Source organism: Antennarius striatus, chromosome 11, assembly GCF_040054535.1.
Source record: "Antennarius striatus isolate MH-2024 chromosome 11, ASM4005453v1, whole genome shotgun sequence".
NCBI classification, from domain to species: domain Eukaryota; kingdom Metazoa; phylum Chordata; class Actinopteri; order Lophiiformes; family Antennariidae; genus Antennarius; species Antennarius striatus.
This window is the reverse complement of record NC_090786.1, coordinates 10,498,920-10,513,412: the sequence shown is the minus strand read 5'-3', so window position 1 is coordinate 10,513,412 and position 14,493 is coordinate 10,498,920. Positions and strand designations below refer to the sequence as shown.

The following is a 14,493-nucleotide window of genomic DNA, read 5'->3' as shown; positions in this document are numbered from 1 at the left end:
TTAGAAGCATGACTTATTTCTAATTAAGTTCAGCAGACTTGATATATTAGGAACACATAGTGTGATCAAAGCAGAGGTCTGGTCAGCAAACACTTTGATGGCTAAAATTAACAAATTTAGTGAATAATTTATCACCCCTGAATGTAACATAAACCAGTAGGCGTTCGCTGCATCACTACTTTAATCCTCCTGTCTTGAAGATTTTTTTACGCAGTACGTAATGCGTACACTGAATGTACATACATTCATTTATTGGCAAGACATGTGCTCATTTTTCGGATCTTCCTCTCTCACGCCCGAAAGACAATCCATTTGTTTTCTCCATCGCGCGTTGTTTCCTCAATCGAAGATCAGAAGAAACGGAGGTAACTTTTCTTCGTTAGAATAAACGCGAGTGGAGCGGACTGTCGTCGCAGACACTGTTCAGGAAAGCTGGTGGGAAAACGTTCCGTCTGCACCGCCGGGATTTTTCGACTATTCAGAGCCCCGTTTTTGTCTTTCTGATCTGAAAAGTGGAGGAACTTTCTGCCACGCTCGCTGGTATGTATTTTGTTTTAATTCAGTGATTTTTTTATTTTCTCATGTTTTTATGGACTTGTGAAAGAAATGTTTCAGATTTCACTTGTGAAGTATTTTTCTTTTATTCCATTTAATTTAAATTCACTGTCAGTGTCCTTCTTCAGACTGCGAGTAGTTATTAGAGCTTCACACTTCATTTTACAAGGGAATAGAGCCTGATTCTTGTGTCGTTCAATTTCTACAGACGTTCTGTTTTGAACTTAATTATAAATAGAATGGCTGTCTACTTAAGCATTCATTACATTTATTTTTTAAAGAGAATTACTAACAGAATATATAACTGAATTATTACCATATCTTGCTATCGCTTTCACATTTCCAGTATGTGTGCACTGTTTGGCAATCATGTGTAATGTCTTTAAAATTCTTGATATATATTAGGATAATTTCTCGTTTCTACTTGGAAATTATTCGAAATGATAGGTTTGCATTACCTCATGGCACAGCAGTGATTACTTTAAACCTGACATCACGCTGAGTGCACTGATGCTGACTTAAAGTGACAAGGTTGTAATACATCACATAAAGGCCAGTAAATACAGTGACTTCAACCAATGAAATACAGTCACAGACATGGCACATCATGACACAAACATCCTTCGTGTCACGACGGTGCCTGGAGCACTGCCATCATGTAATGTCTCTTGATTTTCATATCCTGCTGTCATGGAACCCGACTCTATGAATAATGCAATTTTTCTCTTCCAGGTAAAAGTGCTCTTATAATGAATCCACAAAAAGATTTCATCCTGTTCAAATGTTTGACTTCACACAAACAACATAATAATTAAATTGGCATTGTAAAGTAATTAAAACCAGACTCAAATAACAAACAAACGAAAAAACAAAAAACACTACGCTTGTTGAATTAAATAATCATACACAAGATTGTTGAAATCCAAAAATAAGAGAAGACATGGAGGGCTCCAACATCAGCCACACAGTAGTAGCTGATACAGATATGCAAGAGAGCCTCCTAACAGACAAGCTGAATCATTACAGCTACGATATGGATTATGGCGTCCCTCCTGATGAGATCCCTGACACTACACAAGGCCAAGCCTTCTACGTGGCCACAATTGTTATTGGCCTGGTTCTTGTATGCATCATGCTTGTCTGTGGGTTGGGGAACTTCATATTCATTGCCACTTTGACACGATACAAAAAGTTTCGCAACCTCACCAACTTGCTCATTGCTAACTTGGCAATCTCGGACTTTATTGTGGCCATGGTATGTTGCCCATTTCTGGTGGACTACTATGTGGTGAAACAGCTTTCCTGGGATCATGGATTGGTCCTGTGTGCATCTGTCAACTATCTCCGGACTGTGTCACTGTACGTGTCCACCAATGCATTGCTTGCCATTGCAGTTGACAGGTGAGTCGATACTTTATTTCTTTCATATTTTATGCACCTGTGAGTGTGTCCCTTCAAGCATTTATTTGACAAGGCACTTCATTGTTCAAAAAAAAAAATCAACCAACAGTGAGAAGTCTTAAGATGGCATTTATTATCAATTGCAAGGTCTGAGGAAAGATAGGTGAAGGATAGAGGAGACGAAAAAGACATAAAACAGAGGAATGAGAAGTGCTATATAACACTGAGAAAAGTAGGACTAGGAACATAATCAGGACAAGGTATGTCTGGGGTACAAGTTATATGTGAAATTGCAGGTCACTTTATTCAACAGAGAAATCCAGCAAATTCTTTCAGAACAACAGAATTTTCAACCTCACAAGAAGTGAGGTTTATATATATATATATATATATATATATATATATATATATATATATATATATATATATATATATATAGTACAGTTTTAGTGATTTTGATTAGAAATTAAATCATAGCGGATCATACTCTTATTGTGCATAAACAAACAAGAACCAAGGCACTCATAAACTGCAACATCCCGCGACACCCCTGAATTCTAAATTTGACCATGCCCTACTTGCATAGGTTAAAGATCAAAGCTAGTTAACTGACCTACTTTCATAGATCAAAGCACTAGCTTTAATCTATGGTCTTACACTTGCTTTTTCCATTTGTCTTTCTGTCTTATCTGGCTTCTTGATTGTACAAAAGTTGAAATTTGACCTTGACCTAGTTTTTCAAGGTCAAGGCCATCATCTCCTTTTCATCCCCTTTGTCGCCCGAGTAATGTGCTTTTTGTTTCATCTTTCAATCTGCAATGGTTGCGAAGATATTTGGTGGACCGCAAACGGATGGATGGACGGACGAACACACGAACACTGACAATTACAATACATCACAGCTTTGAAGCAGGATATAACAAATGCCTTTACTTTTCTTCATGCTGATTTACTATTCTTCGCTGTTACATTGTCATGTTACTAGAATCTTTAATGATGTTAAGAACACCTGTGCTTTTCTTGTTATGAAAAGACAAAAATATCTGAGAGTTGGTTGACATGATGCAGCAGAGGAAGGTAGATGTACTCTGTGTCCAGGAGACCAGGTGGAAAGGTAACAAGGTTAGAAGTTCAGGAGCAGGGTTCAAGTTGTTCTATCATGGTGTAGATGGAAAGAGAAATGGAGTAGGGGTTATCTTGAAGGAGTTTGTTAGGAATGTCCTGAAGGTAAAAAGAGTGTTGGATAGAGTGATGAGTCTGAAGGTAGAAATCGAAGGTGTGATGTTCAATGTTCTTAGTGGGTATGCTCCACAGGTAGGATGTGAGCTGTAGGAGAAGGAGAAATTCCGGTTGGACTTTGATGAAGTGATGCAGAGCATGCCTAGAAGTGAGTTGTTGTTGGTGCAGACTTCAATGGACATGTTGGTGTAGGAAACAGAGGTGATGAGGAGGTGATAGGCAGGTTTGGTATCCAGGAGAGGAATGCAGAAGGACAGATGGTAGTTGACTTTGAAAAAAGGATGGAAATGGCTGTAGTGAATACTTTCTTCCAGAAGAGGCAGGAACATAGGGTGACCTATAGGAGTGGTGGTGGGAGCACACAGTAAGGAGGGAGAGACTGATCTATACAGGTTGGCAAGACAGAGAGACAGAGATGGGAAGGACAGGTTTGGGTGAGTAAGGATAGGGATGGAAGTCTATTGACAGGTGATGAGTTTTGAACTGCCAGGCAGGAGGCCTAGAGGAAGACCAAAGAGGAGGTTTATGGATGTAGTGGAAGACGACATGAAGGTAATTGGTGTGAGAGAAGAGGATGCAGAAGACAGGGTTAGATGGAGGCAACTGATTCGCTGTGGTGACCCCTGAAGAGAAAAACCGAAAGGAGAAGAAGAAGATCCAGAGGATGTGTATTGCTCCAGATCAGATAATTTATTTATTAAACAAACTGAAAGTGGAAGGCTATCCATTTGGTGATTACATTGGCTAGCTGTGTTGTTGACATCACCAGTGAGGTCACAGCTAACATTGATAGATGTTTGCAAGTAGAATCCATGTATAATTTTCATTTTGTTTTCATGTTTGTTAAATTAAGTGGGTTTTTTTTCTTGAAACAGAACAATTACATTTTTGATGTTAAAACTAGCCCCTGATGGTTATGTAATGGCAACAGTCACTCTGGTAATGTGTTCACATTGAACTAATAGACCAAGGTCAAATTGTCTATTGCAAATGTATATTGATTCTGGAATCAGAGTAATATAAACAAGACACACTTATAAATTGAATTGATATTTCTATACATTTAAAAATAAAAAGGAGGAAAATATAAATAAATAAAAACTACAAGTTCTGATAGCTTATTTTGTCCAGCCAGCTATTTAATAGAAGATCTTTGTGAACAATCACTTTTGAAAGAAGAATGGTTAATAGAGAAACACTAACACTGGATCAGACCAGATAGGTTACTTCATCACTGTTGTAGTCAGCCATGGACAGCCCCATTTGTCACCTCCAGACCAGCAAAAAATAATCTATGAAAATGGCCTTCTACCAATATGAAAAATTTAAATCACTTGTTAATGCAACACGGTGTATTGAACTTTAATCTTTCATAGGTGTCTGAAGTGGACTTCACATAGCACCCTGCATCATTATAAAGATTCCTTCCCTGCCTCCTTGATGTAATATCATATCTTTGCTCTTTCAGGTACATGGCTATAGTTCATCCCCTGAAGCCTAGAATGAAGTACCAAACTGCATATTGCTTGATAACAGGGATATGGATTGTTCCCATTCTCATATCAATTCCCTCTGCGTACTTCGCCTCTGAAACCATGTACCCTCACAGTGGCACCCCAAACACTCACAAAGTTTTCTGTGCCCAGATCTGGCCTGTGGACCAGCAAGCCTACTACAGGTCCTACTTCTTGTTTATTTTTGCTGTGGAGTTTGTTGCTCCAGTGATTGTCATGGCAATGTGTTATGCCCAAATTTCTCGTGAGCTATGGTTTAAGAGTGTACCGGGTTTCCAGACGGAACAGATCAGGAAGAGGTTGCGTTGTCGGCGTAAGACAGTGATGGTCCTAATTGGAATCTTGATGGCATATATATTATGCTGGGCACCGTATTATGGCTTTACCATCCTGCGGGATTTTCACCCGACTCTCATCTCCCGCCAGAGGAACTCTCTGGTGGCCTTCTACATCATTGAGTGCATCGCCATGAGCAACAGCATGATCAATACCTTCTGTTTCGTCAGTGTCAAGAACAACACGGTGAAGTACCTGAAAAAAATTGTACTGCTTCACTGGAGGTCAACATACACTCCCAGGAAAAGTGTGGATGAGATGGATGTGAGGACATGTTCCATGCCTGTAACAGAGGAGGTTGATTGTATTCAACTGAAATGAAGAGAAGAAAATGGTCAACTGATTGCTAAAATTTGGTATCACATATTGTACCTAATTTATATTTGTAGTATTCTAAGAATGTAATATTTGTGTACTGTGACTGTGTTATGAAATGCTGAAGCATGTGAATAAGAAAAACTTTCAAGCAACAGCTGCTTATGACATATGCTGATCAATGATGTTGACTGCCTGTAAGATTGTCACTGTAATGCTATACCTGTTTGTTATAACACTGAAATGTATCATTGTGAAATGTATTTAGACATTGTTCTTGAAACAAATTCACAAATTTTAAGCTTTTTCTCAGACAAATATATTTTATGTTTTCTTATGTTAACCAACTGAGATGTTACAATGAAAACTACACTTAATCTTTCCTATATGTAAATACTGATAATTAGATCTACATATTCATTTATTATCAGTTGTTAATCAGTTTATAATCTTTGCCATATATAACAATTTTCAAAGAAAGAAGATGAAACATCTGGTTATTTTTTGTTCACTACATGTACTCTAAATAATTAAGGCAAATAGTCATGGTGATTTATTTGTGCGTCATCCTGGAGAACTGAAGTACCACAAGCATTGATGCTCAAATATTGATAAAAGTCATAGTCTTTTATGTCTTAAACCAGCTCATGTAGAGTATTTTTCTATTTCTGGTGGGTAGGATTGAACTACAAAGTGGATGTCAAGATGTGTTGGAAAATCAACAGACACTATTTTAATACCAAGCCTCAGGTGTTGGTGGTAATCACTCAAAATCACATGCAGGTGATTCACTGCAAATGTGCTTTACACAGATTCTGATGCTTTAGTTTAGGATTATCTTATTAATCAATGCCAGAGTTAATGCCCCACACTTTATATTAAAATGTGTTTATTGTTTTCCATTTATGAAGATGGAGTCTGTGTTAAGCATATGATTAAAGAGCGTAATATCTGTCCAACTTGGCAACCAGGTTCTGAAAATTATTGAGTGTCTAAACAGATTTTTTTTTTGTCTCAGATTTGAAAATGTATTTGCTAGAGTCAATTTCCCCTCTTTCCCAAGAAGTGTGAACAAGAAGTGTGACCAGCAATATCACAGAGATATTACCAGGAAGTGGATCTTTGATAATCCTATTCATGCTGCCCATAGTAACGAGGCCAGATTCTGTCTGAGGAAATGGTACAAAATATTATTTTTGAACTTGACCTGGTACCCAGCAGTCTGACTGATTCTGTGGTGAACACAGTCAAATGTGCAGCACAGCAGGATGAGTCTGTGGTGGTTCGGTCATGTGTAGTGTTGTTGGGCTTTGTTGAGGTTACTTGTACTTATAGATAGAATCACATGACAAATGTTAAGAATGCTACTACCTTAGTTAGTGAAGAATAACTGTTATACCAAACAACCCGTCCTCAAGATATGGATGGGGTCATTCTGTTATTACTGAAATAAAATTTCAAACCATTATTTTCTAGTCTGTAGGTTTTATACTGTCACCTTTTGCATGAACTGGACATGCTACACAGTCATCCACTGCTATGAGTATTGGCGGTGGGCATAGTTATTACTCTTACAGAAGAGGTTAAGAGTATTTTGTCAATCAACACATCATAATGAAATGGGATAGGTGGAAGACATTGCCCTCAAGAAGGCATTATTGAGTTTTGGATTAGATCCACTTGAAAGAGAGGATCAATGTTTGTTTGTTTTTTCTCTCTCATTCTTTAAAACTGTGAAAAGCCTGAAGGGAGCCTTTTTGATGATCACATGTTTAGACATTTGGACCAAGGCAGTGGTTTGTGCCCTATTTTGTGTTGTACTCCTTCATCCAAAATGAACACACAACAATACTATTAGGCAAAGGCAGGAAAGCCTTGCTAGCCAGGATGATAATCTCAGCAGAATCTTCTGTCTTTCTTGCACCCTTGACTGTTGCACATGGTTACCTGGTAAAACCATGTCTTCTGCCCCTAAAATGGCAATTTCCTATTTTTATTGTGTCCAAATGGGTTTGGGATTATTTCTTCCAGAAAACAATCAATCACTGATTGCCCCTTTTCCATCTGAGCTGATCGCCTCCTCCCCGAATGAGGTACTACCTCATTATTATCTTGATATCCTTTCGACAGGTTCACCACCCTCACATGTCATTTAATGGAAATAAATAGTTTTCACAGACCGGCCATTAACCTAATGTCATCGATTAACACATGTGCAATCAAGGTGTAAATAGGGGTCAACGATCCAGAACTCAGTTGTATGGGAAGGAAAGCCTTCTTGCCATGAAACATGAAATTAATTCAATTTGAAGATCTTGAATTTAGAATTGACTGTTTGTTTCTGCTTTTTTCATGTAACATCAGATTTAACATAGAAATGACAAAAAAAATCCCCATGAGTGGGGCCTTTTAACATGATTGATTTGATTTATCTCAGTGTGTTAAACATTTGTGGAAGGGATTTGTATTTCCATTACAGGAGGGCAACAGGATTGGATGCCTGCAACCTGCTGGAGGTTGCAGGCGGCCTGCCTGCTGAGGTTCAGTAAATGAGCCTGATGTCTGATGCATCCAATGATCTCATTAGATGTTTCTGCTTGTTTTCTTCCTACTGTCCTGATGACTAACAAGATCTAACAGTCAAATAAAAGCAGATATCAGAACGTACTTACAAGACTTCAAGTGACTTCAAAGCAGAATGACACAGTCCAGATACAGAAGCTGCTCAGGAACACACCTCTAAAGCTGTCACTGCAGCAAATTTAGAGGGAGACTAGATGCACTTTGATCCCAGGGTATTTTTACACATTTGGATTTTCCTGAGTTTAATCTACATTTGAATTGAACTTACATAATTAAGTAGCATACTAATTTCTGCAGCAACTGGGTAACAAGAAGTAATTAATATCCATCCATCCATCTTCAACCGCTTATCTGCGGCTGGGTCATGGGGGCAACAGTCTCAGGAGGGATGTCCATACTTCCCTCTTCCCAGACACCTCTTCCAGCTCCTCCGGGAGGTTCCCGAGGTGTTCCCAGGCTAGCCGAGAGATATAGTCCCTCCAGCTTGTCCTAGGTCTTACTCGAGGTCTCTTCCCCATTGGACATCCCAGAACACGTCCCCAAGGAGGCGTCCAGGAGGCATCCGGAACAGATGCCCGAGCCACCTCAGCTGGCTCCACTCGAGGTAGAGGAGTAGCGGCTCTACTCCGAGCTCCTCCCTGGTGACTGAGCTCCTCATCCTATCTCTAAGAGTGCGCCCAGCCACTCTACGGGGAAACTCATTTCAGCTGCTTGTATCCTGGATCTTGCCCTTTCGGTCATGACCCAAAGCTCATGACCATAGGTGAGAGTAGGAACGTACATTGACTGATAAATCAAGAGCTTCGTCTTGCGACTCAGCTCCTTCTTCACCACAACAGACCTATACAGCGACCGCATGACTGCGGAAGCTGCACTTATCCATGCGTTCCATCCTTCCCTCACTTGTGGACAAGACCCCAAGATACTTAAACTCCTCCACTTGTGGCAAAGACTCTCCACCAATCTGAAGAGAGCACACCACTCTTATCCGGTTGAAAACCATGGCCTCGGATTTAGAGGTGCTGATCCTCATCCCACTCGCGTCACACTCAGCTGCAAACCGTCCTAGTTAATGCTGAAGGTTCAGGTTTGATGAGGCCAACAGGACAGCAATTGATACTGTAGTCCAATATGTACAAAAACCCTTCCTTTTCATTTTGTTGCAGACAACCTCCAAGTGCTTTGCCAAACCGAGTATGCATGTGTTGGTCCATCATCTTTGGAGTGTTTGATATTTCATTAATATATACTGAATCTTAAAACATTGAACAAACATATGGATTTGTTGGGGTTAGGTTCAGGTTATATGGATATTAAGAAATCCTTTACTTGCTTATACAGGTTATACAAGTTTATTACATACAGTATACATGCGACGCAATTAATGTAGGAATTCAAGCTCATTCCACTCATTCCTTGTTATTGTTCTCATAAGCAACATGTCATGCTTCTGCATGATTTTGCTATTATGTTTATGTTAGCAATGCTTATGAAGCTTGTCGGCTCTAATGCTAATCATCTTGTTTAATGCTTGGAATGCTTGCTTATTATCCCCATTACTTTGCTGTGGGCATGTGGGCGACGTGTCATTCAGAGAAAAGATGTTCTCTTAAGAAAGTATCTTGCTCTCCAAGAGAACCTGGAATTAGGTCACGCATATTAACACAGCCAGATATTCCTAAATTGGTTTCAGTGAGAATGAGACACAGGTTCCACTAAATGCCATGTCTTTTTTTCAAAGAGGTGTCCATATTGCTAAAATCACTAGATAATTTTTTAAAAGTAGTCTTTACAGAAACTATATTCCTTTCCATCAATTGCAGTGTGTATTATTATTGTCAATCCAGATAGTTTTAAAAGTTGATTTTATTATTAATAAATTTATATTCTGCATATTAATGCAACACATATATTATCATCCTCCTCCTATTAGGCTGAACACATTATGACTTCTACTTCTGTATGTGTGTGTGCATGCATGCCTCCGTGTGTGTCTGTCTGCCTGTCTGTGTGTGTGTGTAGACCTGTGTCTGTGTGTGATGTTCGCCCATCTCTTCTTTTGATCCATCTAAAATCAGAAGCAGATCAGAATGAAATATCCAATAGACAATATTAGCAAAGAGTCTTTCTGGAATGTGTTTGACTTGAGTTTCACTGGACTGCGTGGTCATTTATTCCTAATATTGACATCAGGCTGGTTGCTTCAGGAAAAGATTTCCTTAAATGAATGACTGGAGTTTGACTGTAATTAGTGGCAGATCCTGCAGGATGACTGCTGGAAGCCAGGTTTGGTTTTAACAAGATGTGTCTTCTTTCTTTTCATTTCTTCACCAAATGTGTTTGATTTATGCTGCTGACTCCTTCATGCTTCATTCCTATTAACACAAACATATTTTAACTAGAAGGGAATGAAATTTCAATCGTTAAGAATAGCTATGAACCGTATTTTAGTGTTTATTGCCTTAACTTTGATGAAAATAGAAGTGTAGCTTGTTATTTCTTGTTATTTCATATTGGTGTTTTATTTAATTTTAATCAATGTCTACTCAATGTAGCACAAAGAATACTTATCAAAATGTCTATCCATAAATAAAGGTTCCTAATACATAACCTGTCACACCTAACTTCTTACAGAACATTTATTGTCATAATAAATCCTTTTTAACTCATCAAAACGTGCATGTAATCAGTTTGCTATGATTTAAAAATGTGTTGCATTGTAGAAAACATTGGAGCGAAAATTAATATCCACAATTTCAAGTATTCTTCAAACAAGTTTAAATTTTTGAGATAGAAATCAAAAATAGGTTACATTTAGAGGTTCTAGAATTTATGCAAAATTCACCAACACACTCTAAATCGACAATAACTAAACGCTAACATGAAGTAGTTGGGATAAAATGGGATAAAATGGATCTAACACATATTCATAAATGAATCAATAACCTTAGGAAAGCTGGTGTGACATGCATCAATATGAACATATGGAAGACACAAACCACTCCTGCAGCATCGACAGCTGAATTATGTTTAGAGCACTCACAGCCTCTTTTGAGTGGATGATGTTTCATACTGGTTCTGAGATTTGAAAGGTGCAGGGTGCAGAACAATTGTGTTTTCGTTACCTTATAATAAACTGAAACATATTATCTGCACTACTGGATCCTTTGAAGGCCCTTTTGTGTTTTTATCGACCACGGCAGAGGAGGTTGAGAGGAGGCATTCAGCAGGCTGCGATCTCCAATGACACTGAGATTGTTGGTTATTGGCTGTCAAATATCAAAATATATTCCTTCAACAGGAAAAGTTTTTAAATAAATAAAATGTCCTATGATTCTACAATTTTGATTCATAAAGATTATGTGGAAAAGGCATGTGTGCTCCATTCCTGGACTATTAAATCCACATGATCATCAAAGGCTGATTTCACTCAGCTCACATACCTCCATTTCAAGAAGAAACAGAGGCCGGAATAGTGATTAGGTTGAGCCAGGACATAACATCCTCAGTGAACTAATGGTGCTCATGTCCCCCCCAGGGCTGTTCAGTCGACATCTCCAAGATAACAGTTTTGTTTGTGCTTTTCCTTATGCTCACATGGCCCAAAGCTTAGCAGTAAAGAGACATTCTGTGAGAGAAAATCATTGGCTGGTCATGAATGATGACCATCTTCAGACCAGCACAGAGAAGAGAACCATCGGATCAATATTGATCCTTTAACAGCTTAAATTAATAAAACACACATGATTCCATATGCCGTTGTTACACAGTTTTGCAGGCAGCTCTAAAAACCTTTGAAAATGTTATGTAGTTCATTCTGCTCTGTGTAGTTCATTCAAAGCACACTGGTTGTCTTTCACTCATGCTATTTTTCAGTGCACTGCTTATCATGCTGAATGACCAGCAAAATTGAAAATATATAAAATATAAATATATAATACATATAAGAATGGATAAGACCTCTTTAGAATACTTCAGAATGATGACTCCACAGAATGAACTGCTAAAAGTGACACAGATAGTAATACATAGAAGCACCATACACACACCATTTTCCATTATTCCATGTTCTGTGTGATACTCCATGAAACACAATGTGGTGCATGGTTGTCCTATCTCTGAGATAACAACAGCATTGAAATGCACTTCTATGTAAAGGCAAAGTGGAAAAACAGCAGTGGACTGACAGACCACACAGCTTCCAGAAGAAGTGGTAATCATCAAGAATTATACTGTACCATTGGCTGGGAAAGCTCACTTGAGGGATTCAAGAACAGACCGTAAAAACCAGGTCTGAAGAGACAGGAATCCACCACAGCACAGAGGACCCACTTGGGCAGGAGGTAAACAGCACTTAGATATCTGAGTACAGATTTAATCTTAAACCAGTCATCTCATTTGAGAGCTGATTCATGTAAAACACTGCTTAGGAGTCACCAGGCAAAGGTGGAATTAAATTGATTCCAAGCTGAAGAAAATGGTTTCCTCACCCCTTCCAGCACTATAATAATCTATGACTAAATATTGACACTTAAGCAGTATTCTCCCTCTTACATAAGGTTCAAGGTTAGTAAAGGGTAAATGGACTGTGCTTATCAAGAGCTTTTCTAGTCAGACTAGTTTAGAAACAAGTCCGTCTTCGCTATATTGTAACATTACAATTCATTTTCCTCTGACTTTGATGGATACAGTTGGTGCAATGTATGGGATGCCAAAAGAAAGAAGAAAACGTCTTAATAAAATCCACATTAATTTGACCCAGAGGAAAAAGTGCTTTCTTTTTTTTTTTAAATTAACGTTCCCATTTTTCAAAGGGCTATTCTGATTCTGCTCTTTCACCATGTGTCTTCAAGATGGATAGGGGCGTTTTAAAAATCTTTTGAATCTTATTGCTACATGTCTGTGTACACATATACTTTAAAGTTATTATGATTTACAGTGCTACAGATTCAGCGGCACATCTTTGTATAGTGTGTGTCAAAACAGATAAATTTGAGGAATCAACAAAACGACTCTTGTGTGGAGCATGCCACAGGCAGTCAAGAAAACTGGTAATTCTTATTCTGGGATAACAAACAGTTAATCAGTGTTCAGTAGTCGGAATTCTGAGGATTTAGCGTCGTCCACGATCTACAATATAATTTAAAAAAATAGAGCATGGAATAATTATTTTAAAAGGATATGGTTGTTTGAGCCCTAAAGCAGAAAAATAAGTCAACAAAGACTATGATTTGATTTGAGTATTATGTTAAGTGTTTTGCAGGTTACCTTTAATTTACTTTACACAACTACGGTTATTAAATGTGGTGGCAGAAAATCACAAAGAAGAAGAACAACAAGAAGTCAAAGATGTTATAAACAATGGATAATTAAGTCTAAACTACTTAATTAAGGTAAAAGAACATTTAATACCTTGCCTCTACCAAGCTTTTAGTTTAACACAAAAGAGGATTTGCTATTCCAGTGTTATTTAAAGTTTGCAGAGACCAACCATTATGGAATTGGTGGCACTTTCTAGAGGGCTTTACGCCCTCTTCAAAGCTAACTTAATGAGTTAGTAGCACAGTGTGGGATGCTTTCCTTACCCCCTCCAGTATCCAGTATGTTTAGAAGAGCAGCTGTTTCTCAGGCTTTAATCTGTAACCACCACTCCGGCATAATTTTATTATGCCGCAGACTCCAAAAGACAGCAACAGTCAGTGACCATTCTTGGATGTTATCTGCTTTTATTTTTGGTCTATTGTTGTTGTTGTTGTTATTATTATTGTTATTGGGTTTTTTCTCAGCTGTGCATAAATCGAGCACACTGACTAACTATATAGAGCAGAATGTGTTGGGATGATTGATTAGAGATGCCTCGACCGATTTATTTCTTGCAGTCAAGGTTTCTGATGCCAGGGGATGCATAATGTCTGTATGAGTAAAATATGTTCTAAAATTTTAGTTAGTGGCAAAGTGGCACAGTGGGTAGCGCTCTTGCCTCACAGCAAGAAGCTTCTGGTTTGTATGTTGTTTTGTATGTTCTCCCCGTGTCTGTGTAGGTTCTCTCCGTGTTCTCTGGCTTCCTCCCATCCCCCAAAACATGCAATTCAAGAGAATTGATCAGTTCTAAATTGTCTGTAGGTGTGTGAGTGAGTGGTTATCTGTCTCTCATGATATGTTATATGATATGATATGATATGATATGATATGATATGATATGATATCAATTAATTAATTTTATTCATCCAAAGATGAAAGAATGGATCAACACATTCTTTCTGGCGTGAAAGCGAATCCTGTCATGTATCATATCTAAGTAATGGTAACATCATCCAACCTTTCTTTCTGACCAATCCTGTCGAAAACTTGATGGTGAGACAAGGTCTTGCACACAGCTCTGCCAGAAAGCAGACATCAAATTAAAATTTCTTTTAAATTTTTTGATCCGAAAAATGTTTATTCCACCTGCCAGAAAAGAGATCAACAGGCTCATCGATGATTAGCAGATTTTTTCCCAGTTACACACATAAACACAGAGCCACATGGTACCATCAGTTGACACCAACAG

At 38.3% G+C, this 14,493-nt stretch overlaps 1 protein-coding gene across 1 annotated transcript; it reads left to right on the top strand.

The window, feature by feature from the left end:
• Positions 1-1,501: 1,501 nt before the first annotated feature.
• prokr1b (prokineticin receptor 1b) lies at positions 1,502-5,720 on the top strand. The gene is made up of 2 exons (XM_068328065.1): positions 1,502-1,956; positions 4,664-5,720. The coding sequence occupies exons 1-2, from the start codon at positions 1,541-1,543 to the stop codon at positions 5,364-5,366; spliced, it is 1,119 nt and encodes a 372-aa protein (XP_068184166.1). The 5' UTR covers positions 1,502-1,540; the 3' UTR covers positions 5,367-5,720.
• The last annotated feature ends 8,773 nt before the right edge of the window (positions 5,721-14,493 follow it).